A 25,696-nucleotide genomic window follows, 5' to 3' on the forward strand; every position below is an offset into this window, starting at 1 on the left:
TTGAGAAAAAGAACATCCATCTTATTAATTTAGCATGTGCAGCTAGTGGAAATAGAATACAAGAAATGCATCTCATGTCATTCGCAGAAACCAAGGACTACCTTCAGAAGAGCCTACAAATTGTTGCTCAACATAAATCTATAGAGAAATAAGACTAAGAATACAGAATTTACATGAACAGCTTATAGAATAGGAAGGCTCCTTCCCAGCTTCTTCCACTCTCATACTATCACTAATCCAGCCTGCATTTCAGTGGTACTTATCTATCTGGGATAAATTTACATGGCCATCAATGGCACCACGATATGTCCTGTTTATTCACATATGCTTAAACAATCGACCCCACTGCCAACAGCCTTGGAGATGCCTTTCTCTCTGACTCATGCCTTGCACAAAGAAGATCAATAACCTTTTAAAGCTTACCTCTCAGGTTTACCATTTGTAGTTAGAGAAAGCAACAGTTCAACACTATGTTACACCTAGTATCTAGAAGTACTGAATCATTCCAAATCATTGCCATTAATGATACAACCAGAACTTGATGTGGCACAAGTTTGGCATCACCCTTGCAGCTTAACAAGCCTCACTCCAGGATAGCTTCAAACACAAGAGAAGATTTCCACGCAAGGCTTGAAAAGAAGCAGGACTAACCACCTAGTAAATCATTATCTAAACCTAACGAAGAAACGATATTAGGGTCTCACTCTCGTGGTCGGGCTATCCAGAGAGAGCTGAGAGCACGAAGGCGAGAGAAGTAGTCCCCCATAGCAAGCAGGCCTCTTGCTGCCTGTCGAGTTGTAAGAATGCGATTCATTTGCTGAAGTGTCTGCTGCCGGAGGTTGTCAGCCTGTAACAAATCACGAGGCCATAGGATACAATCAAAACTCGCCATCTCCCAGGAAATTTTTAATCTATCAAGTCCTACCACAAATATTGATTTCCCTGATGCTCTAGCCAATCTGGATGCACAGAATACCAAAACACTGGATAAGGTTCACGAAATAGACCTGACGAACAAAGTTCTCAAGTGTTCCAAGTTTACCCATGGCCATAGCCATTTGACCCATGTAATTTGCAACATTCGGAGTTCCAAGAGAGCCAGCAGCCAGTGTATCAGCCAAATTCTGTTGCAAGGCTTCCATCCCTTGAGATAATGCATCCTCAGCCTGCTGTGAGGACTGTTGCAGATTACAGACAGCTAACAGTTGCTGCTCCGTAAGTGGCTCCAGCTGTGGAATAAGAATCTGCTATGATTCAAGATAAGATGTCAGAGATGAGTACCATCTTTTCCACAATAAAGGTTAAGAGCAAAGTTCACCTTCATCCAAAAAGCAGTGAGAGTAATTCAATAATAACAGTAAGTCCCCTCAAATCAATAAATACAGTGCTTGAAACTGTCCATATTTACAGTTGGATGAGCAACATGAAGCATCAAATTTGCAGGATTTGGGGAGACTAGCAATACATCAACAGAAGCAAATGAATAAAGCAATTATCCTAGCTATGCAGTTATGAATGACCAATTCAAGGCCCTCCTTTACACAGAAGATTATGGATTTCAGATCTGACACGACAGACGTAGTCACAGCTAGAACAGATTACCTAACATGCTTGCTGGGAGGAGATAATGCATTTAATACGAGCAAATAGATATTTTGAAGCAGTACACACTTTTTTTGGTAAAATCCAGTGTATCTATATTCTCATAAATTTACAAGATGGGAAGTCTCCCACACACTGACATTAACCTTCAAACTAGAGCCCAATGTAAAAAACTCAAAAACAGATAGAGAACACTTCAAGGCTAGTAGCATCCAAGTCCCTTGCAGCAAAACTGTCATATAAGGATTGCTTGAGGGACATTCTGAAGAAAATATATGCTTGAGGAAACTGTTGACCCATCCTGGAATGCAGTCTCTGAGTCCAAATGGTCCATAGTACCCAAAAGCGAGTCCAGTGAAAGAAGAGGAGGAATGGAGACAAACAAACACACAAACACACAAACACAAACACACAAGTACACACACAAACACACAAGTGCATACGTACATACATATAAGTGCATACTTACACATGTGGTTGTATACACCATATAACTGCATACATATATACATACATATAATGTATGTCTATGTGTTGTGGTATGCGCTAGCACACATGCACGTGTACATAAAAATGTATGTATGTACTTATGTGCAACACACACACGCACACTTTTTTAATGGGGGGTGAAATCCTTAATATTCTATATCATGAAAAGGAGTCCCCAAAGCGGGGAGCTCAATATCACATCATCAGAATATTTCATTACATGACAAGAAGACAGCATGATGTATATGATGGGTTTGCAGATGGGTTTGCAGACAATCAAAGAAAGATTGTCATAGAGAGATTTTAAAAAAACTAAATTTAGGGAAGGTGGGATCACCAAAGACCCTGTGATTTCTATCTTACACACACACACTTTTTTTTTAGTGAAATCTTTTATTTCTATGTGGGAAACCCCAAAAAGAGGTAAAAACCCACCAATAAGTACAAAGAAAAAATTTACAAATAAAGCCTCAGAGCAAAAGTCACACACACACGTATGTATGTATCGCAGACAAGAGGGGAAGAGAAACACTAAGGAAAGCCATTTTTGGGGATCTTTGGCATGCAAAAAAGTCTGATGTGAGAGAGAGAGAGAGAGAGAGAGAGAGAGAGGGGGGGGGGGGGGGGGCGCGGGGGAGAGAGAGACCTTCAGCAGTTCCGATGGACGAAATCCACCCATCCACATAAAGCAACGCTCTGCTGGTGTTTTCCACATACCAGAGACAATATGGAAAACATCTGCTTTCACAGCAATACCCTTCAAACGAAATAGTTCATCATAATGTGCAGTACCACTGTCCACAAGTACCCGCAAGTCGTTATCTGTCACATGTGCAGCCAAGGCAGACCGCAGCTCGCAGATTTGCCGATTCTGCTCCTCGACCCAGCGTGCATAGTCCATATCAAATGCAGCAACCCCTGATAGCAAAGACAAAGAGAGAAGACTTTTCAATAACTTTGAGCTGCCACCTCTGAAAATGAGAAAACTGGAAGATCCCTATCCAGAATACTTGTGCTTGATCTGGTGCATGTTCACCTTGTGTTTCGTACACAAGATACCCTCGCTTAAAATTTTTTGAAAGTTCTGAGAACATGCTAAGCTCTAAATACCTCTCAACATATAGTACTAAAGGTAGTTGAGAGCAGGTCACTTGATTCAATCCCCCCTTACAAAAGGACGAGCAGGATTGTGAAGAAAACAAGGAAGCATTGAGAGCTAGCACATTAATAAAGCTTATAAAGTCACCTCTAAGTTACCTCATGACACATAGTACTCAATCTAGTTGAGCACAAATCCCTTGTTTCAATTATCCTTACAAAGTACAAATTCTTCTCAAGGAGTTGCGAATTCCAGCGACTGAAACAAGCAGAATTCTATGCAAAGACCATAAGATCGTGAAGAAACCAAAGAAACATTAAGGCCTAAAGACACCGCTAAGTTATCTCATGACATATAGTACTCAAGGTAGTTGAGCACAGATCCCTTGTTTCAATTCTCCTTATAAAAGAAAAATTCGTTACTTTCTTCTCAAGGACTTGAGAATCCAGCAAACGAAACCAGCAGAACCTCTAAGCAAAGACCAGGAGCTAGAAACCCACATAGAGGATTGGATAATTGATGATATCACCCTTTCGAGTAGGTAATGTATCTCTCACTCTAGGATTTACCTATCTATCCCTCACTCTTGGATTCGCATATTTATCTACTTTGACCACAGACTATAAATTCAGAACCTTCACATGTACATTGCATGGAGCTAAGTCACACTAGACTTAAACGAGATAGAGATTCTTCTATGAACGAAGCAGGTATGAACCTCGTAAGTTCTCTCAGTCTGCTTGAATGAAACAGTATGGAACCGCCCTGGGATGATTAGAATGGAATCCACAGCACAGGAACATAGCTCAACAAAAGATCAGTAGACACAACAGTAGTGTTTTGAATGCCTCCTACGTTGATTGGAGAGAGTTTAACATCAAACTGAAATAAAGCTGCTAGCATTGTAGTACCAAAAACACAAATGATCAACAAAGACGACGTAAAAGGGGGAGTCTCGTTCATTTCATTCCTTGGCTTCGAGATTGTTCGATGACCATTGATCTCAGCCATCTAGATAGCCGCTGAGATGCGTCAAGGTAGGAAATCACATCATCGAGATTATCAGTAAATCATGGAGACAGTCGAACACCACATTGCCAAAGCCCAGGAATCATACAAGACCAAGAGTATATACCTAGATGAATCCAAGCACATTCCCAAACTCATCCTCTAAAAACACAACATAGTGCAGTTTCAATCTCACAAGGGTCACTCATAAGATTGAAAACCATAACTCCATCACGCATAGCAGGGACTAGCTACTATGACATCCCCACTGACGTCATCAGCACCCAACAGTGGGTGTAGACCATAGTATAAAAGTATGCTCTCATACATACAAATCCACACACCCATACATACTTGAGCACCCATTTATACAAAGTCTTTGTACTGAGTTTCTGTCGGCACTCCGGAGGTGAAGGGCAAACTCAGCCATGACGAAGGCTAGCACTAAAGGAGAAGGCTAATCAAAAAGTAGTCCAAATCTCTTCATTCAAGCTACAGCTACTTGTGAAGTCTACAGTAAACCACTGAATCAAAAAGTAGTCCAAATCTCTTCATTGCCAAAGCCCAGGAATCATACAAGACCAGGAGTAAACCACTGACATCAGTAACAGTACAAAGTACCAGGGGTCAGCAATGACACATGACAATCAGCCGACATCAGAAGTAGGGTCAGTCTGTGGGTATGTAGACCAATCAGCTGATCCAAAGACCCAGTTGGTCAGCAGGGAGGCAGGCAGCCCTAAAAACTATATAAAGGGCCCCTTTCCTCCTCGTTCAGCATCAGCCCCTGCAGCCATCAGTACAGCTCCAGCACAGCAGCCCTCTTGGGCTTCACACAGAGAGACGGAGAAGAGCAGCAATCTACCTCTCTCAATCTCCATCTACAGGAAGGGATCATCCTTTGTCAACTTTTTGGGAAAACAATCGTAGCTCAGCCTATTGGTAAATCAGTAATTAAACAGTAAATACTCTTTATGTGGGGAGGGGAAGTGGGGAGAGAAGGTGATAGTGTACACAAAATGCATATATCCCGCCCTTGATGTTCTCGTTTTCCACAGGTGAAATAATGCCCTTATATAAAAGACTTGAAATTGATGCATCAGACCCAAAGTGGGACAAGGGCTTCAGCTCACACATTAAGAAAGCCAATTCTGAATATGCTAGTAACTAAACAAAAAGCTTCAACAAATTGATGTTACACTTGGTGCTTGCTAGCATGGAGTGTGTACATATTTGTGTCCTCTTCTTCTTATTGCTTTCTTGAAGTCTTGCAGGTATGAGACTCTCTTATGAGTGTGAAAGGCTTATTGAGAGTTTGTATGCTTGCATTACTTGGTTGAGGTTCCTTTTTGCGTGGGCACTTTACATGGCATACCTTTCCTCTCTTCCAAGGTTACTCTAACATGGTGACGGTATCTAGCCATCGTCGAGTGTCCACCAAGGAAGTGGCAAGCCTTGCTCTGATACCACTGAAACCTTAAACTAAACCTCAATACAGCTTCCACCAGGAAGACGTGGCCTAAGGTTAAATGGCACCTTAGAAAACGAGGCCAGACTGGCTGGAAACCAAAATGCATCAAGGGAAATCAATTCACTGCACTCTGGAGTGAATCTCACTTTTAGAAGGAACTCCAAACGGCAAGCAGGAAACTCAATGATGTCTCAATATGACTGAGAGCCTAAATGACTTTAGTTTATAGACTAGGCCAGCCAGCTAGAAAGCATATTCTTTCTAAAAGCTAGACTTGCTTTCTTGCCTAGAATATGCGATCTCTCCTAGAAAGCTAGGCTTTCTCCAAAAGCAAGCACTTTTCTCCATCAAGTCAAGTGCCTTTTGCTTTTAACTCAAGTGGACCCTACATTAAATGGGGCACTGCTTTTCCCTTTAAAAAGTGGGAAATCAAGCAATCTTCAAAGTCCTACACCTTGCACAAAAAATATCCAACACTAACCCATTAGAGGTTAGTCAAATGCATGCATTGTAGTTCTTGGACTATTCCTAGTCCCTTGTGGGGCATCCCCACAGTGTTCACTAACCAATGCAGTGCAAAGGCAGAGAGACCATGAAAGATGGAACATGATGCAATTATTATCATTCAAAAGCATCACAGTTGAATGTTATTCAAAAGCCAACCATGCACATAGATAGAATAAACGTATTAAGATTGCATCAATGGCTTGGGTGGATTAAGGGTACAAAACATTTGCAAAGAGGAAGCATAGTAACCAGAAGAAAAGAACTCACAAACCCTCCTTAGAGATGAAAATACAAGAGGCTGAAACAGATTTAATTCTTTTTCATGGCCCCTAATTTCTCACCAGCACATGAATTAAATGGACAATTAAACTAAAAAAATGGTTTAAGCGAGTCCAACATGTGAAAATCCTAGAAAAATACAAAACCAACAGCACACGACCAGTTGCAGGTGACCATAAGCTGGCTCTAAAGTACCCAAAAATGAACAAAGAATGCCACCTAGTGTAACCTAAAATCTGCCAGAACCAGAACCCCCCATACCTGGATGACTGTGATCTCCAGAGGATCCCCCCATGTACATTCCCTGTAATCCGAAATAATGTCAGTGAATAATCTCCAAAAACTAGATTGAATGCTCAAGCTACAACTCCACTCTCCCTTTCATCATGCCTGTCCATTAAAAAGGTTGCTCCAGAGCAAATTTACCTGCGCCCATGTTACCTGTTGTCTGGCTCGTTCAAGCTCCTGTTCAAGTTGATTAAGCTTCACACGGCTCGACTCTAACTGCTGTACATAAGCCTGCAGAAAGGGCAATTCTCAGAACTCTCCAATTCTTGTGTGTGACCAGAAAACAAAGCAGCAGCATTGCAAGCTTGCTTACTTTTTTTCGTAAGCGGCTTTTGCGAGCTGCTTCACGGTTTTGTGCTAATCGCCTGAGTACCTAAAAATGTTAAGACATCCAATTGAAAACATAACAGATTTGTCAACATACCTTGAATGAGATAATCATTCACTAGAACCTTTGCCATGCATGACAAGAAAGGACTATATGCATCATGTTGTCTCTTTGGATAGAGCCTCCATTAGTAATCAAGCACTCTGGTTTTTTCATTCCAAAAACATACAGACTCAAATGCTCTTGATATCAAGCTGAGTTCACTACATAGAGGTTCAAAACAAGGACTATGTTATGTACCTAGAAGTACCTCACCATTTAAAAATCCTCACTCGCACATCAGAAATCATTAAGAACAGGACAGTATGAATAGACAAAAGGCACAACATGGTATGCTCTAGATGTCTTCAATTTTACTATTCATAATGCGCACAAAAATCAAAGGTTGTGCGCCAAAGATAAATTCACGCTTCGAAGATGAAATGAGGACAGAAACAAAAGAAAAGCACTAAAGACCTAATCCTCAACAGCAAAGTCAGCTCAAAGCAAATATTTTTTGAATACGAAGAAGTAAATTTTAGATACAATTTAAACACCAAAATGTGTTCCAGGAAAAACGAGCAGAAACAAGAAAACCTACAGTGGAGACATTCAAACTACAGATTCACAGTAGATGCTTGTAGCCAGAATCAAACAATAGCCATTTGAAAGTCAAGGTGTCTTCATCCCCCATCGCAGTAATACCTAGGTCAAGAGCTCTACTCTTGAGAGTAACACTTACAGTTGCATGACTAAGGCACGTTCATTTCATTGACAAATTCTCAGGGGAACTAGATGCATCCCCTTATGCTGCTTCCTTCAGTCTATACAATTGCCAACAGTCTTTGAAGTGGCCTTTGCATTCAAACCACTGACTTCTGGCCTGCATCTACATCATCCATTTGTTTTTGTTGCCATTAACTTGCTTTCAATAATTTCACATTATTGTTCAGGCCAAAAATGTACACCATAACTTTTCCTTTCTTGTCTCAGCTCTCTATTTCTTCAATATTTTCATTGAAGCTGCACACGTCATTTTACACACATCCCCGCATACAACACCTGATATTATATATCTAGGAACATGCCCAAATTGCATCCTCTAAAAGCAAAACAAACAATGCAGTTAACTCATGACAATCATCCACGATTTCAGAACCATGAACTTCCATGATGCATAGTAGGGACAAGCTATTATGACAGCCCCACCAATGTCATCAGTGCCCAAAGTAGGGTGTAGACTAAATACAAAAATGTATTCTCACACATTACACACACACGCACATAATTTTCACAAAGTTTCTTGACCTCAGATTCTATCTAAGCTCTGGAAGTGAAGGGCAGACTCAGCTGTGATAAAGCTGCTAGCACTAAAGGAGAATGTTAATCAAAACATAGTCCAATTATCTTCATCCTACATCGAATGTACTTGTGCAATTTTATTCAAAAGTTGTGGATCTTTTTGTTAACCACACCCAAGTAGAATCTGCTAAGTCACACTCATCATGCCCTAGCTCATGGCAGTGATAACAAAGATGCTCCTTGTCATGCCTCTACTTGAGCATTGAGAATCGACATGACCCAATAGACTTCAAGATTGCCAGTATACACCCATGCCTCTATGTGTTCTCTCTCTCTCTCTCTCTCTCTCTCTCTCTCTCTCTCACACACACACACACGTATGTATAGATAGATAGAGATTGTTATTGACACCAGTAGAAGGCCAAAAAAGCCTATGAGACCATGGAATCTGAAATCATCAAGCACCCCACATGGTGGGAGCTAGAGGATGACAATTCTAAGAAAGAACTATTGATGAAACTAGAAATTGCAAAAAAGAAACTGTGTGTGTCGAGGAGTTCCTGTCATGTGTCCTACATCATGCCTTAGGCATAAGCTTGACTAGGATCCCATCTCAAGTTGCGGTTTCTTTGAAACATGCCTAAGATCTGTTGCTCTCTGTAGGATGTGCCTATGGACGGCGTAAGGCAGCCTAACGCCAAGATGCTACAAATGGTGCCTCGAATAGGAAAGTTGGTCGTTGTGCCTATGTCCACTTTTTTGCTGACCTGGAATGCCTGAAATCAAGGTCTTGATCCCCACATCTCTCATCCATTTCTTCTCATGAAGAAGTATGTCATCTCCTACAGTCTAGGACCATGTCCTGGGCAGGTCTCATGAGCCTAGACCTACGTCCAGTGACCTCATGTAACAAGAGTGCGGCACATCTCTGGTATGAGTAGTCAATGACTCTCATGATGTATGTGTATCCATGGGAAAAAAGGCACTGGTATCTCCCTCGTATCTCATAATGCCTCAGGGACCACATCAAGTGATGCTCTTCGATATCAGCCTCGTGTGTATCACAAATGGTGCACAACCTAATGTCTCTGCGGTGTCATGTGGCTGCAATCTTGTGACCTGCCTCAATCTGAAATCTATAAGTTGAGATCCTGAGCTGGCCCATGGTAATCCATACTGAATGGAAGAGATGGATGTATAGGTATCCTAATGCCTGAATTAAGCCATCCTGAGTCGGGCAGAAAATGCTCCCCTGTAGAAGTCCATCTTCGCCCATATGGCAGGAGATATCCATGTCCTGTAGATGTATACCTGCTATAGGTCATCACGGACGATCTGATGGGTCTCTTGCTATGTCAGACGCACAACAGGGATGTCTAGGGCATACTGATATGGTGGTAAATAGTCAATAGACATATCCTACAATCGGAACCATCAAGAGTTTTTTATATTTGTTATGTATGCACATGTGTTCGGTGGGGATGCCCACCGTGACTAGAATTAGTCCACAGTGTGTTATTTGCATGCAAAGCGCTAACAATTAATGGGTACCATGGTTGATGTCACCACAATGTAAATATCCTAAGTCAAAGTACAGTTGACCATTTATTTGATCATAATTGAAGAGTTTTTCCATCTGGGTTAATTATGGTCAAAATAGTTTTTCTATAGGTCAAAGAATTGACTACGGTCAAAGATACTTGACTCTGGTCAAGTAAGCCTGACTTCGATCGGGGAGACTTAGTTTATTGTCAAGAGGGTTAACTACGGTTAACCAAGATGTGCCAACTTCAGTTGGAGAGTTGTGCTAACTTCGGTTAAAGAGACTTGACTATAATTAAGGCACCTCGACCCTTGGTCAAAGCCTCTTAATTATAATCACAAGCATTGACTTCGGTCAACCAAAGAATAAATATATTTTTTTATATTTGTTATGTATGCACATGTGTTCAGTGGGGACGCCCACCGTGACTAGAATTAGTCCACAGTGTGTTATCCTGGGCCCTAGTGTATCTGTTGAGAGAGGGGGAGAGGGAGAGAAAAGAGAGTGTCTTTGCTGTCTTTTACGAAGTGGGATTTCACTCCATATGGAACAAACTTCTATACATGATGCGAGGGCCCTCCATGGTAGTCTCTAATGGCTAGCATCTATCTAGCTGAAATGCTTGACTTATTCCATGTAGGTGATGATCTGGAATGAAGCATTTATGTAGAGAGATCTCAGAGCAAACTATACCAAAATGATATCATGCCGAGTACATCCCTTCCCCTGAATCATGCGAGATAGCATAATGACCTTTAGTCCCCCAAAACCAATCCACTCGTCCTCTCTGAGGATCCCTTCCCCTGAATCATGCGAGATAGCATAATGACCTGTAGTCCCCCAAAACCAATCCACTCGTCCTCTCTGAGGTCTACTGCCTAAAATGCTCCTACATATAAGGGTGATAGTCAAATGAGGGAATCAAAGAGAATTGATTTTGTACTCACATGCTATAGGTGTGCTTGAAAATAGTCTCTCTAGACTCGGTACACATGTGTATATACCTAGATGAATCCAGGAAACATTCCCAAACTCATCCTCTAAAAACACAACATAGTGCAGTTTCAATCTCATGATAGTCACTCACAAGGTTGAAAACCATAAACTCCATCATGCATAGCAAGGACTAGCTACTATGACATCCCCACTAACGTCATCAGTGCCCAACAGTGGGTGTAGACCATAGTATAAAAATATGCTCTCACACATACAAATCCACACACCCACACATACTTGAGCATCCATTTATACAAAGTCTTCCTACTGAGTTTCTGTCGGTACACATGTGTGCCCTTTGGTCAAGCGTGCTTGCGCCACTAGTTTCATGGTAAACTTGGGACTTGTAACATGCACCCAATTATAGATGCGGACGACATTGCAACATCAACCTTAAACCTAATTGTTGAAAGCACTTTTATCCAAAGCCCCTCCTTGAGGCTTGTGACAAAGCTTTTATGAGGATGCTGCACCTCCTCGCTTCCCTCCACCATTTCCAAGCTTTGAGACAGGATTCTTCTTTCCTTTCAAAACAAACATTTTTTGCACACAGCATAAATCTTGGAGCACCTCAAATTATTGTTGATGTAGTTCCATAGATGCAACAATTAAAATGTTCGCCTACAATGCACACAGCATAAACCTTGGAGCACCTCTGGTGATTGTAAACATAGTTCTAAATGCTACAATTATTAATCTAGAACCAAGAGCTTCAATGCCAGGGACATCCTGGTCTCCTAAAAATATAACTTTGTTCCAACCAACAGTTCGCTAACATAACCTCAAGGAAAGTCTGTATGCCTTGATTTTCCATCCTCTGTAAATCAATCCAGACGCTATGCTCTATCAAACTTCAACAGCAATTTACCTTAGAGTCTGTAGTCTTTGCCTTCTCTGCATCCGAAGATAGTGATACCATCATCATGTCCCTTCGGTTCCCATTCTCCAGCTGCACAGAGGAAAATATTTAGATGAACATTACATTTTAACATCTTTTCCATTATACCTTCCAGAAATGTTCAATCACTGTGTTTAAGTCTTTAGGTAAGAGAGTAATATTCCACAAGAAGCTAATCTCACCCTATTATCATTATTAGCCTCTCCTTCCATACTTGTGGAAGTTTCTGCTCTGGAATTATTATCAGCCCAATTCTGGTAGTGACGGCCTGGTGGTGATTCAAAGCCCATATGGGTGTTGTGGCTTGAACGTCTGTTATGTGCAGATTGTGAGTCTGCAGTAGTTTCTGACAAAGAACTGACCTGAGATGACTGATGATGTTCCTGATCATTGTAAAGCACCAAGAAATAAATGCATACCCTCATAAGGTTGGAATACATTCAATACTCCAAATTGCAATTTTTGTAAAATGCATGAAAGAACAATGAGAGAGAAAAAGACACAAAGGGAAGAAGCGGGCTTAGAAGAGCCATGAAACAAAGCAGAGTAAAAAGGAAAAACAAATCTTTGTAAGTTATAGAGATAGGATGTTTAAGACAGTTTATCCTTATCCTATAAGAATATAAAAGTTTATTGAATTCCATTGTCCACAACGGCAGAAAAAATGCAACATATTAAGCTCAACATTAATTACCTCCTGTGCACTGTCAAATCGAAGAGGGATAGCAGGCAGTATGCTAGGACCTGAGGTATGCTGTGTCTTTGTCTGAAATAGATCTACATCAGAGAACAATTCCAATGAATACAAATACATAAAGTCAGATACAAAGCGGTGATAATGCATCATGCATGAGCTTAGGATAAGTCTCCAATTTAAAATAGCCTGTCCACGACTTGATATAGCCTATTAAACCCACAAGTGTCAATATTCAAGCAGAACATACAAGAAATGCTGTACCACCTATTCAAGCAGAACATACAAGAAATGCTGTACCACCCCACTTGTACCATAAGCAATCAAAATGACACTACAAACCCAACTTATGATTATATCAAACCATAAACAAGATAAAATAACTAGTAAATACCCCATTTCAATGTAGGTTATCTAATATCCATAGGCAAAGCTGATCAAAGCAATCCCTACTCTTTTGCAGCATCCATATCACAAAATAGAAATTCTCAAACATGTCAGCTTCTTCATGAAACCCTCAGAACAGCTCACTAAAGGTACCTAGAAAGGAAACTTTCTCGTCTCCATTCAAGATAAGTAGCACATCAGACTGATTCAGCACAAGAGATTGAAAACAAAATTCAGTAGCAGATGCATAAATCCAGGAACATGCCCAAACTCATCCTTTAAAAACACAACATAGTGCAGTTTCAATCTCATGATAGTCACTCATAACGTTGAAAACCATAAACTCCATCACACATAGCAGGGACTAGCTACTATAACATCCCCACTGACATCATCAGCACCCAACAGTTGGTGCACAAGTATAAACATATGCTTTCACACATACAAATCCACACACCCACACATCCTTGAGCATCCATTTATACAAAGTCTTCATACTGAGTTTCTGTGGACACTCCGGACATGAAGGGAGATGCACATGAATATCCTAAGGAACAGCCCTTTTGCATTATACATCAAGCCAAACAATTCAATTTCACATATACCACTAAGAAAATAATAGACTAAGGGGCAAATAAGAATATGGTCTTCTCACTTTTGTCAACAAATTCCAACACTTCACTCGAACCAATGGTGACACGCTGATTCAGCTTTCCAACGCCAAACAGCTCTGAACAGTCTCGAATTGTCTTAGCTTCCAAGTTGTCTCTGCATTTTCCCCCATAAGAAAAAACATAAGTCTCTCTCTCTCTCTCTCTCTCTCTCTCTCTCTCTCTCTCTCTCTCTCTGGTTGAGATACACAATGTGTGCCCTTCAGGATGTCCAGTTTCTACCAGCATTTGATATGCCTTGCTCACATAATGCAGGGACAGGGCAGCATTGCTTTCAGAAGAGGGTTGCTATTGGGGTTTCTGTAAAATACGCGCTCCGAAGCCAAAAAGCCCAGCTTAGTTTGAGAATTGCTGCATGCAGTAGGAGTACCTCCATTATGTCTTGTTCCAAGATACATTTTGTAATGACTCTCCAAGGTCTCATATCCATATTCGGCCTCACCAGACGATAAAACCTCTCTCTCTCTCTCTCTCTCTCTCTCTCTCTCTCTCTCTCGGGTCCCATCTACATCCTATGCAATCACCGGAAGATCAAGTCAAGCACGGGGCCTCGAGAGGCACTTAGATGCACTACAGTCATTCTATGAGACAAATGATCTGAAGGGCAACCTTGGTACAACCAAGGTAATGATCTTCAATACATCTCGGGGCATTGGGAGCACTTTACTTTTGATAGATCGCTGGTCGAGATTGTATCGTCATACACATACTTGGGGGTTATTTTTTCCGGACCTATTTTCACCATGAGACCAACGATGCAAGCTCGCTTGAGCAACGGATATGCCTCGTTGGCCAAGTTTGAGAGACAGTGCTTCCGCTCACACTTTCAAGACCCTCGAACGAAGTGCTTACTTTTTGACTCCCTAGTTTGACCAGCAGGAATGTATGGCAACCATTGCTGGGGGCCGGATCTGTCAGATACTGAGCGGGCTCATGTGAAGTGACTACATGTTCTCATGCTATCATGGATGATTCGCAATAAGCCATCAGTTCCTCACCAGATCATCCAGGCTGAGTTTGGATCATCTCCATTGCAGCTTGATGCAGCATTTCAGGTCATCACCTACCTATATGGAGTCAGGGCATATGGGGATCGCACCTTTGGACGCAGCAGATTACCGTGACTAGCATTGTCCTCTTCATGGCACTATCACATGACCAGAGATGTTGATTTGCACACACAGTGAGGTGGTTTGAGCATCTAGGGCTCTGCATGGATTAGACTTCCTCCCTTCCAGTACAGCATTAATGTAACATTTTCCCCCTAGTTCGACCAGCACGAATGTACGTACTACTATAGCAGCCATTGCTAGGGGCCGGATCTGTCAAATACCGAGCGGGCTCGTGTGGAGCGACTACATGTTCTCATGCTATCATGGATGATTCGCAATAAGCCATCAGTTCCTCACCAGATCATCCAGGCTGAGTTTGGATCATCTCCATTGCAGCTCGATGCAGCATTTCAGGTCATCACCTACCTATATCAAGTCAGGGCATAAGGGGATCGCACCTTTGGATGCAGCAGATTACCGTGACTAGCATTGTCCTCTTCATGGCACTATCAGTTGCAAGTGACCAGAGATGTTGATTTGCACACACAGTGAGGTGGTTTGAGCGACTAGGGCTCCGCATGAATAGACTTCCTCCCTTCCAACATAGCATTAATGTGCCATTTTCCCCACTCCGGTATCATGAGGTTAACCAAGTCATACATGAGGATCTTCTGTAGCTACACACATTCCGGAACTGGTTGGAACTGAATGAGCTCCCAGTGAAGCTCAACTTCTACAGAGATCATTGCCTACATATCTCAGATGAGGGGCTTATTGACCCACTAGCATATACGCGGATTCATTTCCCCATTCACTGAGGATCTCTATGGGGCAGTTTCGGGTCTCTTCACATTAACTCCATATTGAGAGTGGCCGGGCAAAGGGTCTACACAAGGAGAGACACGTATGCACTTTATGTGGCCTGTAGGAGGTTGAGTCTAAGGAACATTTTATTTTCAAATGCCCAATGTACTATGAGATTCGAGGGAGCTTCTATTGTCTATTCAAAGATAGCTCCAGTTTGCTATCCTGATTACTCTCTTTTCCATATCAGAGATGCTTAGGAGGAGCATACCCTGGTAGACTCTTCTCAGAGCATGATCACAGAATCCTTCTAGCTGGACCATACAGGCTCCCCCCCTATAGACCCAGACATTGTCATGACAAGAGAAATCACTAATCTGTGATTATGTCTACGCCAATGGTGTAACATGTATTTGTATTTATGATGGACACCGACCGATTTGTTATGGCGGTGGATCATCTGAGTAGATAGGACTAGTCGAGCTAGAGCCACTGCTTCAGACGGCATCGAATTTGGACATGTGATACTTATTCTGTTAATAAAAATGTGCACACACGTGTCTAGGTCCTAGGGGCAATAGGAAGGGAAGGGTGCATTAGGGTGCATTGAATGGTAGATGCATGGGTCATAGGCTAAGGGTAGGTGTAAATGGGAAGATGGAACTTAAGTGATCTCAAGGGACATTCATGAAAGGGTATCACCCTTTCATTGTGAATCTCACGTTGCATTCTCTCTACCACATTGCATTCATCCATCATCTCTCTACCACCTTACATGTAGGTCGAAATAGAAACAAGTACTCTCAAGAGGGCGCTCTTCCCCATTGGAGGGCCAATCAGCATTCAAATTCTGCATGCATTGCACACATTTGCATTCTCGAAAAGTGTGGATTTTCACATTTGGTATCAGAGCGGTGACGATCCACAAGCGGGACGAGAAGAGGGCGACAGTTGCGGACGACGGAAGTCGCAAGAGAAGTTGCGGAAGACGATCACGACCGACCGATCTCCGAGGTTCTAAGACAAGGATTTTTCTAAAAATTTCTGGTCTTGAACGGTGAACGGGGTGTCCTCACGAGGTGAATTGCCCCCCCCCCCCCCGCCCCGCCCCAAAATGTGAATGTATCCTTAAAAGCCTTGAACCGTGAGGAAAAGGGATCCCCCGTTCTCCCCAACGAAAAGTCGGATCAGAATAAGATTTTAAGGGGGTGATCCACCCATCAAGTACCCCCTATAACGGTATCTAGAGCTCCAATCCGCTCAAAACAAGTAGCCCAAACAGAGCATACCAGTTTACAGCAGAAATACAAGAAGAAAAGCTTGAAAGAGAAGGGAAAGGAGGTCATTTTAAGTGTCTTCTCAACACAAACGAAGCGGAGTCGGATAAGTACCACCAACTCTACAACACTTGACTTTTGCTGTAAAATAAACCTCTTTTTTTTAAATTACAGCAAGACATTCTCTCTCTTGTATTACTAAAAGGAAAGAATGAAAGGGGAAGGGACATATAACAATGAACTTATTCCTTTTCCTCCATTACCCCAAGGAGAGAGAGAAAGAACACCTTCACCACCTCTTGAAGAGGATGGATTAGGTGAGAGTTATACACATCTTGAGTATGATAACCCACAAATAGATTTACAGCAGTCTCTCCTTCAAGAACCTCTTGATAGGGAGTTCTCCTTTCGTAATGAAAGAAGAAATGAGACCAGCCAAGAACAAGGTGATGCAAGAGGAAGAGAGGAGACTCCTATTGATAAGCTGATTTTTCAGCTTAGCAATATGATTGAGCAGTCCATTATGACAAGATTAGGGACTAAGAGGACTTTAAACTTCGGGGATGAAGAGTTGTATACCCCTTTTAAGAGGTCCAAATTCCAACCGCGAGAGAGAATTGAGTTCCCCAAATATGATGGGGCAAGGGAGGCTGACAAAATCCTCAATTGGATTCGTCATTTTGAGCTATACTTTGCCCATCAAGACAAGACCGAGCAAGAGAAGCTTGCTCTTGCCACATTGCATCTGCAGAAGGATGCTCTAATGTGGTGGTCCTTGTCACAAACAGGAAAAGAGCCTATTCATGAATGGGCTAAGTTCGTGGAGCAACTGAAAGCCACTTTCATGCCACCGAGGCATGAAGAGAACCTAACCTTTCGTTGGGAGAGGTTTAGGCAGTTCAATGATGAGAGTAATGCAGATTTTACAGCCATATTTTGGAAACTCTGTCTAGAGTTACCCGAAAAGAGTGAGGAAGTTACCCGAAAAGAGTGAGGAAGATAGAAGAAAGAAGTATTTAGCAGCCTTAAGCCCAAAAGTAAGGTACGAGGTTGAAAGGTTTAACCCGACCACGCTTAAGGACCTCACTAAGCTGGCTGAAATAGCCGAGAGGAAATTGAATCTGCGTAAACCCTTCAACAAAGGAAATGAGAAAGCTATTGTACAAAATGTTAACAGCCAATCACATCCTGGATGGATACCATTTCCTTCCATGACTGACGATGAGAAGAAAAAGCTAATTAAGGAGGGAAAATGTTTCGGATGTAAGAAACATAAGCCAGGGCATCCATGGCATAAATGTCCTACTCTATTAGCCAAAATTGTCAAAACCAATTCTGTAAAAGGGAGAGGCAAAGCATCCAAGCAGGAGGGTGAGGCTTCTACCTCCTCATCCCAAGACTCTACGATGAACATAGAAAGCCAACACTGGTGTATGGATGTGTGAACTGAATAGAGAGTAGGCATATTCATTGTAGAGTATGGACAGAGAATAAATATTTTTCTCCTCCGTGTAGAGCGTCCGATAAGATAAATAGGGCTGAAATAGAAGAGTTGGAAAAAGAGATTGAAGGTCTATAGTTTCTATAGACTAAGTAGCTCTCCATCACAAAATCATCCATAGCCAAGGTCTACCTAGTTCAATGAAAACATTTGGGTGAGAGAATCGTTTTAATACTGACCAATTTGTTGAGAATGTGTTTAAGCTTATTGAGCAGGTTACTGTAAAGAGATTTCAGCAGCTAAGTATTCATAAGAGGATTCTGAGCATGAAGAGATACTGAAGAGGCACTGCAGTGGTACTTCTGCATTTTGAATATTCAGCATCAAGAGGAACCAGAACTTAAAGATGAGATTTAAGTTTGGATTCAGAAGAGATCGTGTACTACCAGGAGAAGATTATTTGCAGATTATGAACAGGAGATGCAAATGCAGAAGTAAAAGAGAAGCGTACGCAAGAGAAAGAGACAAGCGAGGATCTAGAAGAGGACTTCTGCCCATTCAAGCACGAGGGAGTGTCATGATAAGAGAAATCACTAATTTGTGATTAGTAGACATTAAAACATTATTAGTATGGTATACGCCAATGGTGTAACATGTATTTGTATTTATGATGGACACCGACCGATTTGTTATGGCGGTGGATCATCTGACTAGATAGGACTAGTCGAGCTAGAGCCACTGCTTCAGACGGCATCGAATTTGGACATGTGATACTTATTCTGTTAATAAAAATGTGCACACACGTGTCTAGGTCCTAGGGGCAATAGGAAGGGAAGGGTGCATTAAGGTGCATTGAATGGTAGATGCATGGGTCATAGGCTAAGGGTAGGTGTAAATGGGAAGATGGAACTTGAGTGATCTCAAGGGACATTAATGAAAGGGTATCACCCTTTCATTGTGAATCTCACGTTGCATTCTCTCTGCCACATTGCATTCATCCATCATCTCTCTCCCACCTTGCATGTAGGTCAAAATAGAAACAAGTACTCTCAAGAGGGCGCTCTTCCCCATTGGAGGGCCAACCGGCATTCAAATTCTGCATGCATTGCACACATTTGCATTCTCGAAAAGTGTGGATTTTCACAGACATGATCGGGACCCAGAGCCAATGACACGACAGCTCAGGCAAAGGGTTGACGCACAGATTACGCTTGGGGACATTCCCTCCTTATTCAGAGTGGGAGCGCGACCGACAAGGGTTATTGTCACCCTTGTTAGACGTAGCGATGTAACCAGGAGATAGCGCAGGCCTGCACCCACAAGCAGCCAACAGCATTCTATCTCTGATTTTATGCTCTCGCTCCCCCACCTTGACGAGGGGAGACCACAGTGGCATTGGAGCATATTTCACTTTGTATTCTGATGACTATTGATCTGATGATGATGATGATGATGATAGTGATGATATAGAGGACTATTATTCTTATATGACTATGTAGCATGTAATTTTTTGCTTTTTGCATGGGTGTTTATGCTCGGTTAGTAGTTCCACCCTTCCAGCTTGCTTGTATCACGTTTCTCACAGTCTCATAGATTCATCGGTCTTCCGAAGACTTTAATAAACCCTCTCTCTCTCTCTCTCTCTCTCTCTCTCTCTCTCTCCCTCTCGACACAAAGAGTGACCAAAGCACACAAGACAAAGGTCCGGTCTACCTCAGCTCTCCTCAAAGGACACTGCCAGAGACGAGGCGTCACTCTTGACATAGCCCATTGGAGCCAAAGATCAAGGGGACCATGTCCTCCGTCATAGCGCAAGACAGCTTCAGACTCAGATCCGGGATATCTTCACAACCCACTGGAGAGCCACCACGATGATTGGTTTTGGCTTTTGAGTCTCAGCTTTTGGTTGCATTTGAAGTTTTGTTTGAGCTCTTTAGCTTAGCATAGCAGTCAGCAAGGGCTCTATAGCAACACTTGGACACACTTCATACTTTCTACTACACGCACTTCATACTTTCTACTACACATGACCTGAAGCTCAACCTTGGTAAACCCAAAGTCGTGATCTTCAATACATCCCACGAAACCATGCACAAAGACCACTTCAATTTGGATGGTCCCCGGTGGAGATTGTTGCATCCTACATATACCCAAGAGTTCTTTTCTCTAGCCCAATCTTCACGATGCGACCAGCACTACAGGCCCGACTAAGCAAGGGATACACCGCACTTGATAGACTCGAGCGGCATTGCTTTCACTCTCACATCCAAGTTCCCTGGACCAAAACCCTTCTCTTTGACTCCGACTACTACCCAACGGGTATGTATGGCAGCCCTTGTTGAGGGCCAAACCTATCAAAGATAGATTGGTCTCGAGTTGAGAGGCTTCAGGTTCTCATGCTATCACAGATGATCCATAGTAAGCCTTCGGTCCCACATTAGATAGTCTTGGCTGCGTGCAACATTCTAGGTTATCATGTAACTCTACCACATCACGGAGTATGGCTCTTGAATTACAAGGTGACGTAGGCTACCATGGTTAGCCCTATCCTCATCCATGGCACTGGCAATCGAGGGTAACCAAAGATGTTGGGATGCATGTACATGCAGGTGGTTTGAGAGCCTAGGGCTCAACATAGACAAAGTACCCCCCTTCCAGTACAACATTGAGGCCCCCTTCATCCCGCTCACATACCATGATGTGAACCAAGTCATTCGACAGGATCTCTTATAGTTACTTATGTTCAAGATGCGGTTGGCACCCCGCGAGCACCCAATGAAGCTCAACTTTTACAGAGAACAATGCTTGTGGATTAGCAAAGTGCTTCAATGATCGACCAGCGTATGCAAGGATCCACCTAGCCCACTTCCTAAGGATATCTATCGGACAATTCCACGTCTCATGACACCGGCTTCGTATTGAGAGTGGACGAGTGGAGGCCATACCCAGAGAGGGTCGCATCTGCACCCCATGCGATTGTAAGGGGATCGAGTCAAAGAACACTTCGCTCTCAAATGCCACGTCCTCTCCATGAGCTCAGAGACTTCGCTCTATGTGTTGACATCGTTATGGTTGAGGACTTCTTTTTGTATTCATCATGGGTGTTGATGCCTGTTTAGAGGCTCCACCCCTCAGCTCATTGTATCAGGGTTTTTCAGTCTCATAGACCCCCTTTGGTCTTCGGAAGACTTTTAATAAACTTTCATTCTCTCCTTCTTTCTCTTTCATAGGGTTTGGTCCCTACCTAGCTGGAGACTACCAAGTCTAGCACTAGAATCATCCAAACGATTAGCAGAGAGCACGGCTAGTACAGCACGGTATGCACGCATATCCAGATGGTTTGCCAATCATGGTATTCAAATGGACCGGCTCCCCCCCTTTCAGTACAGCCTGAATGCACCATTCTTGCTGATCCCGCGAGATGAGATCAATCGTATCATACGGTTAGATCTCCTCTAACTGTATATGTAGCAGACTCTTCTTTTTTTTTTGGGGGGGGGGGGGACCAAGAGTTCCCCACCAAGATTCAGTTCCTCCACGACTACTTCTTGAGAGTATCAGAGGATGGAGTGATCATCAGACCCTAGTACCTAGAGGACAGAGGAGTTTCACATGCTTGAAGGATTGCCATTGGGCAGATGCGCGTCTCATCCCATCAGCTGAGGATTGAGGCAGGGAGAGCAGCACGCACACCTAGAGAGCAGCAGATCTTAGGCTATGGACAGAAGTGGAGGTGCAAATGCCTATGGAGTGGCATAGAAAAGCAAAGGATCTGCAAGTGCTTAATGCTAAGATGATCAACAAGCAAGTCAAGAGGTAATTCCTGGATCACAACAAGGCTTCCCAAAGAACTAGAAGAAGCCCTTGTTTAAAAGCAAACACAAATAAGTCTGGCAAGAAAAAAACAAAACGATTGGGCCTCCAATGGGAAAGTTGTTTAGCACTATCATAGGAATAAAAATTAGTAAATGGATAACAAAAATGGTAAGAAGCCAAAGGACATGCACAATTTCGCAAAACTCACACCATGGCCCACTTGCTGAATTTTAGACGGCAATATACTGTGAGGGAGGGAGCTGCTTTGCTGTTTTGAGGATTTTAAAAAGGTCTCTGGCACTTTGCCTGGGAGCACACAGTCTATCGTCAACAAGAACACAAGGCATAGGGGTAATGATAAAATACATGATAACAGTAGCAATGATCTATGAGCAGGTAAGATTCAATATCAAATCTAGTACCCACAAGACGTGTACTTCAGAATGACTCATGTACCCGCCAATGTCCTTCAAATGCCCAAATGCCCTCCACGTAATGAGTCACCGATTCGTGATCTCCAGTGATGACCAGACCATTGTCTATTGGACCCTGACAAATTGAAGTCCTCAACTGTCTTGCATCAAGCTCTATAGACCTATTTATGTCCGTCAATGAACTGGCCAAGCACAAACCCTCCTCCTGAACTTGGGTGGAGGGAGCCCTGTGGTTGCTCCAAAAAAATCCCCTCCGCCAGGTGTACATCTCCAAACCCTGACCCTATGTCAAACTATCTCTAAATCCTAGCTCCTGTGCAAAGCTTCTCTCAAAGAACATAGCCAATCCTTGATTCCTCCGAAATCACTCTCGCATCCGCTTATGCCGAAGGCTTCCAGCCTCTACCAGTCTTTAGCTTGGTCATGGTGACTGTGTACCAGAAGTTTTTCAAGGACTTGCAGCTCCATTGATGAGCATCATGATGAGAGAATCGTGGGGTTAATAGGACTCCATATCAGCCCATGCATTTCAGCAAATAGAAATGATGACAAAGGCACCTATATTTGGCTTGTATATTTCTATTGCCATAGGCAGAGTGCTTATTCAAGAAAGAAGACCTACTGCATATTGTAAAAATATTGAACTTAGGATCAAGAGTTGAATGCCCTTGTATAAGCATCGAACACTACGATGATCTTGTACGATCCACTCCCAAAGTGACCCACCCTCTCAGAATACTTAAAGGCTTCCGCCTAAACAAGAATCCACTTGAACCAAGTACACAGTTCTGCATCTACCATGCTCAGATTCTGATAAGCATTGCAAGCTTCACCAAAATCTTCATCATGAGCATAAAGCTCCTTCATCTGTTAAAAACTTGTCACCACATTTTGAATGGTGGGCAATCGTACGTAATGCGTCAGCCACTTTGTGTGTGACTCCTAGTTTGTGCTTAAAGCTTCATCTACTGACCTGCTAAACGAACAAGCTACTAGCGAAATGATGAGGTCCAGCAAAAAGACTCCTACAAGAAAGATAGCACAAAAAACAATCACATGGAATTTACTATCCAACAGTCACACAACCCAGTTCACTCTGTGACGTGGTACATGGGGAGAAAGTCTCAAAGTCTTATTTTGCTATCAATGTCGTCTGTCAATCTTTTAAGATGCTCAGAACACGAGAGAGAGTTTTAGAGTTTTGGGTGACAAAAGCAAAGAGCACTTGTGAGCTCTTCAAGTATTCCTTGTTAGCTCCTTGGCGGGGAGAACCCTCTCCCTCTCTCTCTCTCTCTCTCTCTCTCTCATCCAGATGAAACGGAAATGATTCAGGAATAGCTTCTCTCTCTTGTCCATACACCACATCTCTTCCTGCTCTGTTGTTCCGCAAAAATAAGTATCCTACTTTTTCTGCTGCTGTGGTTAAATTCATTGATCAAATTGAATAGTTTCCTCTTTCCTGCCTATGGTTTGACGTTCGCCTTCCCAACTTTGGGGCCGTTAGTATCCTTGCCAGTGGCTAAGACATGAAGGAGATGGAGCACCGTGTGACAACCATCACGCAGGGCATATTTCTGGCCGAGAAAACCAAGAGTACCCAGGAGCACAAAAACACAATTCCCTGACAGTAAGGTTTCATAAGTCTGTTAAGGAAACGGATAACTAATTGGGTGCTATCCGACGGAAAGGCAACGCGGGTGTGAGGTCAGCACAGATCAAAACAGCTACCGTATACACCACCCACGAGAGATACATCCAGTGGCCGTTTCCTTGCTCCAAAACGAGGCCGTTCCTGAGTTCAGATCTGAGTGCCCTTAAGGAGAAGTCAAGTTACATGTTCGAGAAGTATCCCTAAAGACCTAGATTCGAGAGAAGGCGATAGTAAATTCACTTGTACTTCAGCGCTGCAGAGTTCATGGTGATTTGGTAACCTTCTTCATACGGTTGTAAGGCTTTCGCCCACGGACAGCAGCTCGAAGAGGGCAACACACGGCAGAGCAATGAAGAGCTACACACAACAACTAGATATACCGACGCCTCCAGGGCTTGCAGAGAGGATTGACAAACACCAAATGCACAAAACCTGATCGAATAATCACCAGATTACAACCATTAGCTAAAAGAGGAAGAAGACGCAGTAAAGTTACATGAAGGGTGACGAAAGTGCCGAGGGGAAGCTCTGCATGCCGCGACCAACAGCTGACACTCCCAATTCCCGCCGGCTACTAGCCATGAGCCCAGCCCACCATGCCTTCTTTCAGGGGCGGAAGGGAACGCAAATTGGCACGGAAGTCAACGAAAAGGGAAGGATATGAGTGAGGAGAGAAGCTGGAGCTCTTCACGAGGGCGAGGTGGAAGTGGGTTTATGGTTTGCGAGTGAAGGTGAGGTCGGTAAGAGAGGAGAAGCCTTGTGAAATGGGGAAGTGGGCTTTTGTCGCTGATGAGATGCACAAAAGGAGCACTGTAGATGAAGTACCCCACTGAGAGCTATTGGTGTGCGTCGGTGCGGGGTTCCAAAAATTCTTACGCGAGAGGAATTTGATCAGCGAATGTGCTCTACTGAAAGCAAGCTCGCTCTCCCTTTCTTCTCCTCTCGCGCTCTGCCTCCTCTCCCTTAAAGCTCTTCTCTCGCTCTGTCTTCCTCCCTGGCTATCGTAGTCGCCAGCAATTCTACTTGGAGAGGAGAACTGAATCAGGAAATGCGACGAGAACAGAATGACGAAATGAGCCCTGCAACGAGCTCTCTCTCGCTTTGCCTCTCTCAGAGTGAGTGTCCTCTCTCTCTCTGTCTCTCTCTCTCTGTCTCTACTACATGCTGAACGCGATGACGCTCGCTGCCTGCCTCTTTGTGCTCAGTGTCTCTCTCTGTCTCTCTCTGTCTGTGCTCAGTCTCTCTCTCTTTCTCTGTTCTCAGTCCCAACTGCTCTTCGACCGAGACGGTGCACGCCCCTCCCCTTTCATCAACTGGTTCCTTCCTCCTCCTGTTCCTGGGTCCTCTCAACTACTCCCGACAGTCATCTCCCCGGGACCCGTGTACTGCGGACGGCCGGCTGCCTTTTAGTGAGAGGGCCGTAAGTAAAACAGCAACTACGTCGCGGCAAGAGGAGAGGGAGGGTTGGAGCAAACAGCGCTGGGGCTTGTTGGTGGGTGCATGAGCGAGGAGGGTGCGCACATCAGCGAGGATGAGGATCGCGGGGAAGGCGGGCGTCCACACGAGAAGGAGAGAGATTGTGACGGAATTGGGGAGCTTGAGAGTGGGGGCCGCTGTGCC

At 43.3% G+C, this 25,696-nt stretch overlaps 1 protein-coding gene across 2 annotated transcripts; it reads right to left on the reverse strand.

Annotated features, from left to right (window-relative positions):
* LOC147890586 (transcription factor TGA2.2-like) lies at window positions 1-25,696 on the reverse strand. Of its 2 annotated transcripts, none has more exons than XM_087390185.1 (11): window positions 24,573-25,696; window positions 13,586-13,698; window positions 12,544-12,626; window positions 12,032-12,232; window positions 11,820-11,900; window positions 7,057-7,116; window positions 6,897-6,974; window positions 6,717-6,759; window positions 2,738-3,009; window positions 1,008-1,244; window positions 1-847 (listed from the first exon to the last, which is right to left on the reverse strand). In XM_087390185.1, the coding sequence occupies exons 1-11, from the start codon at window positions 24,656-24,658 to the stop codon at window positions 701-703; spliced, it is 1,401 nt and encodes a 466-aa protein (XP_087246311.1). In that variant the 5' UTR covers window positions 24,659-25,696; the 3' UTR covers window positions 1-700. The 2 variants fall into 2 exon arrangements, with proteins under 2 accessions (XP_087246311.1, XP_087246310.1); XM_087390184.1 differs by having other exon boundaries at window positions 6,882-6,974.

Source organism: Dipteris shenzhenensis, chromosome 19 (genome assembly GCF_047967505.1).
Source record: "Dipteris shenzhenensis isolate YYH24624 ecotype China chromosome 19, Dip_SZ_1.0, whole genome shotgun sequence".
Classification (NCBI taxonomy): domain Eukaryota; kingdom Viridiplantae; phylum Streptophyta; class Polypodiopsida; order Gleicheniales; family Dipteridaceae; genus Dipteris; species Dipteris shenzhenensis.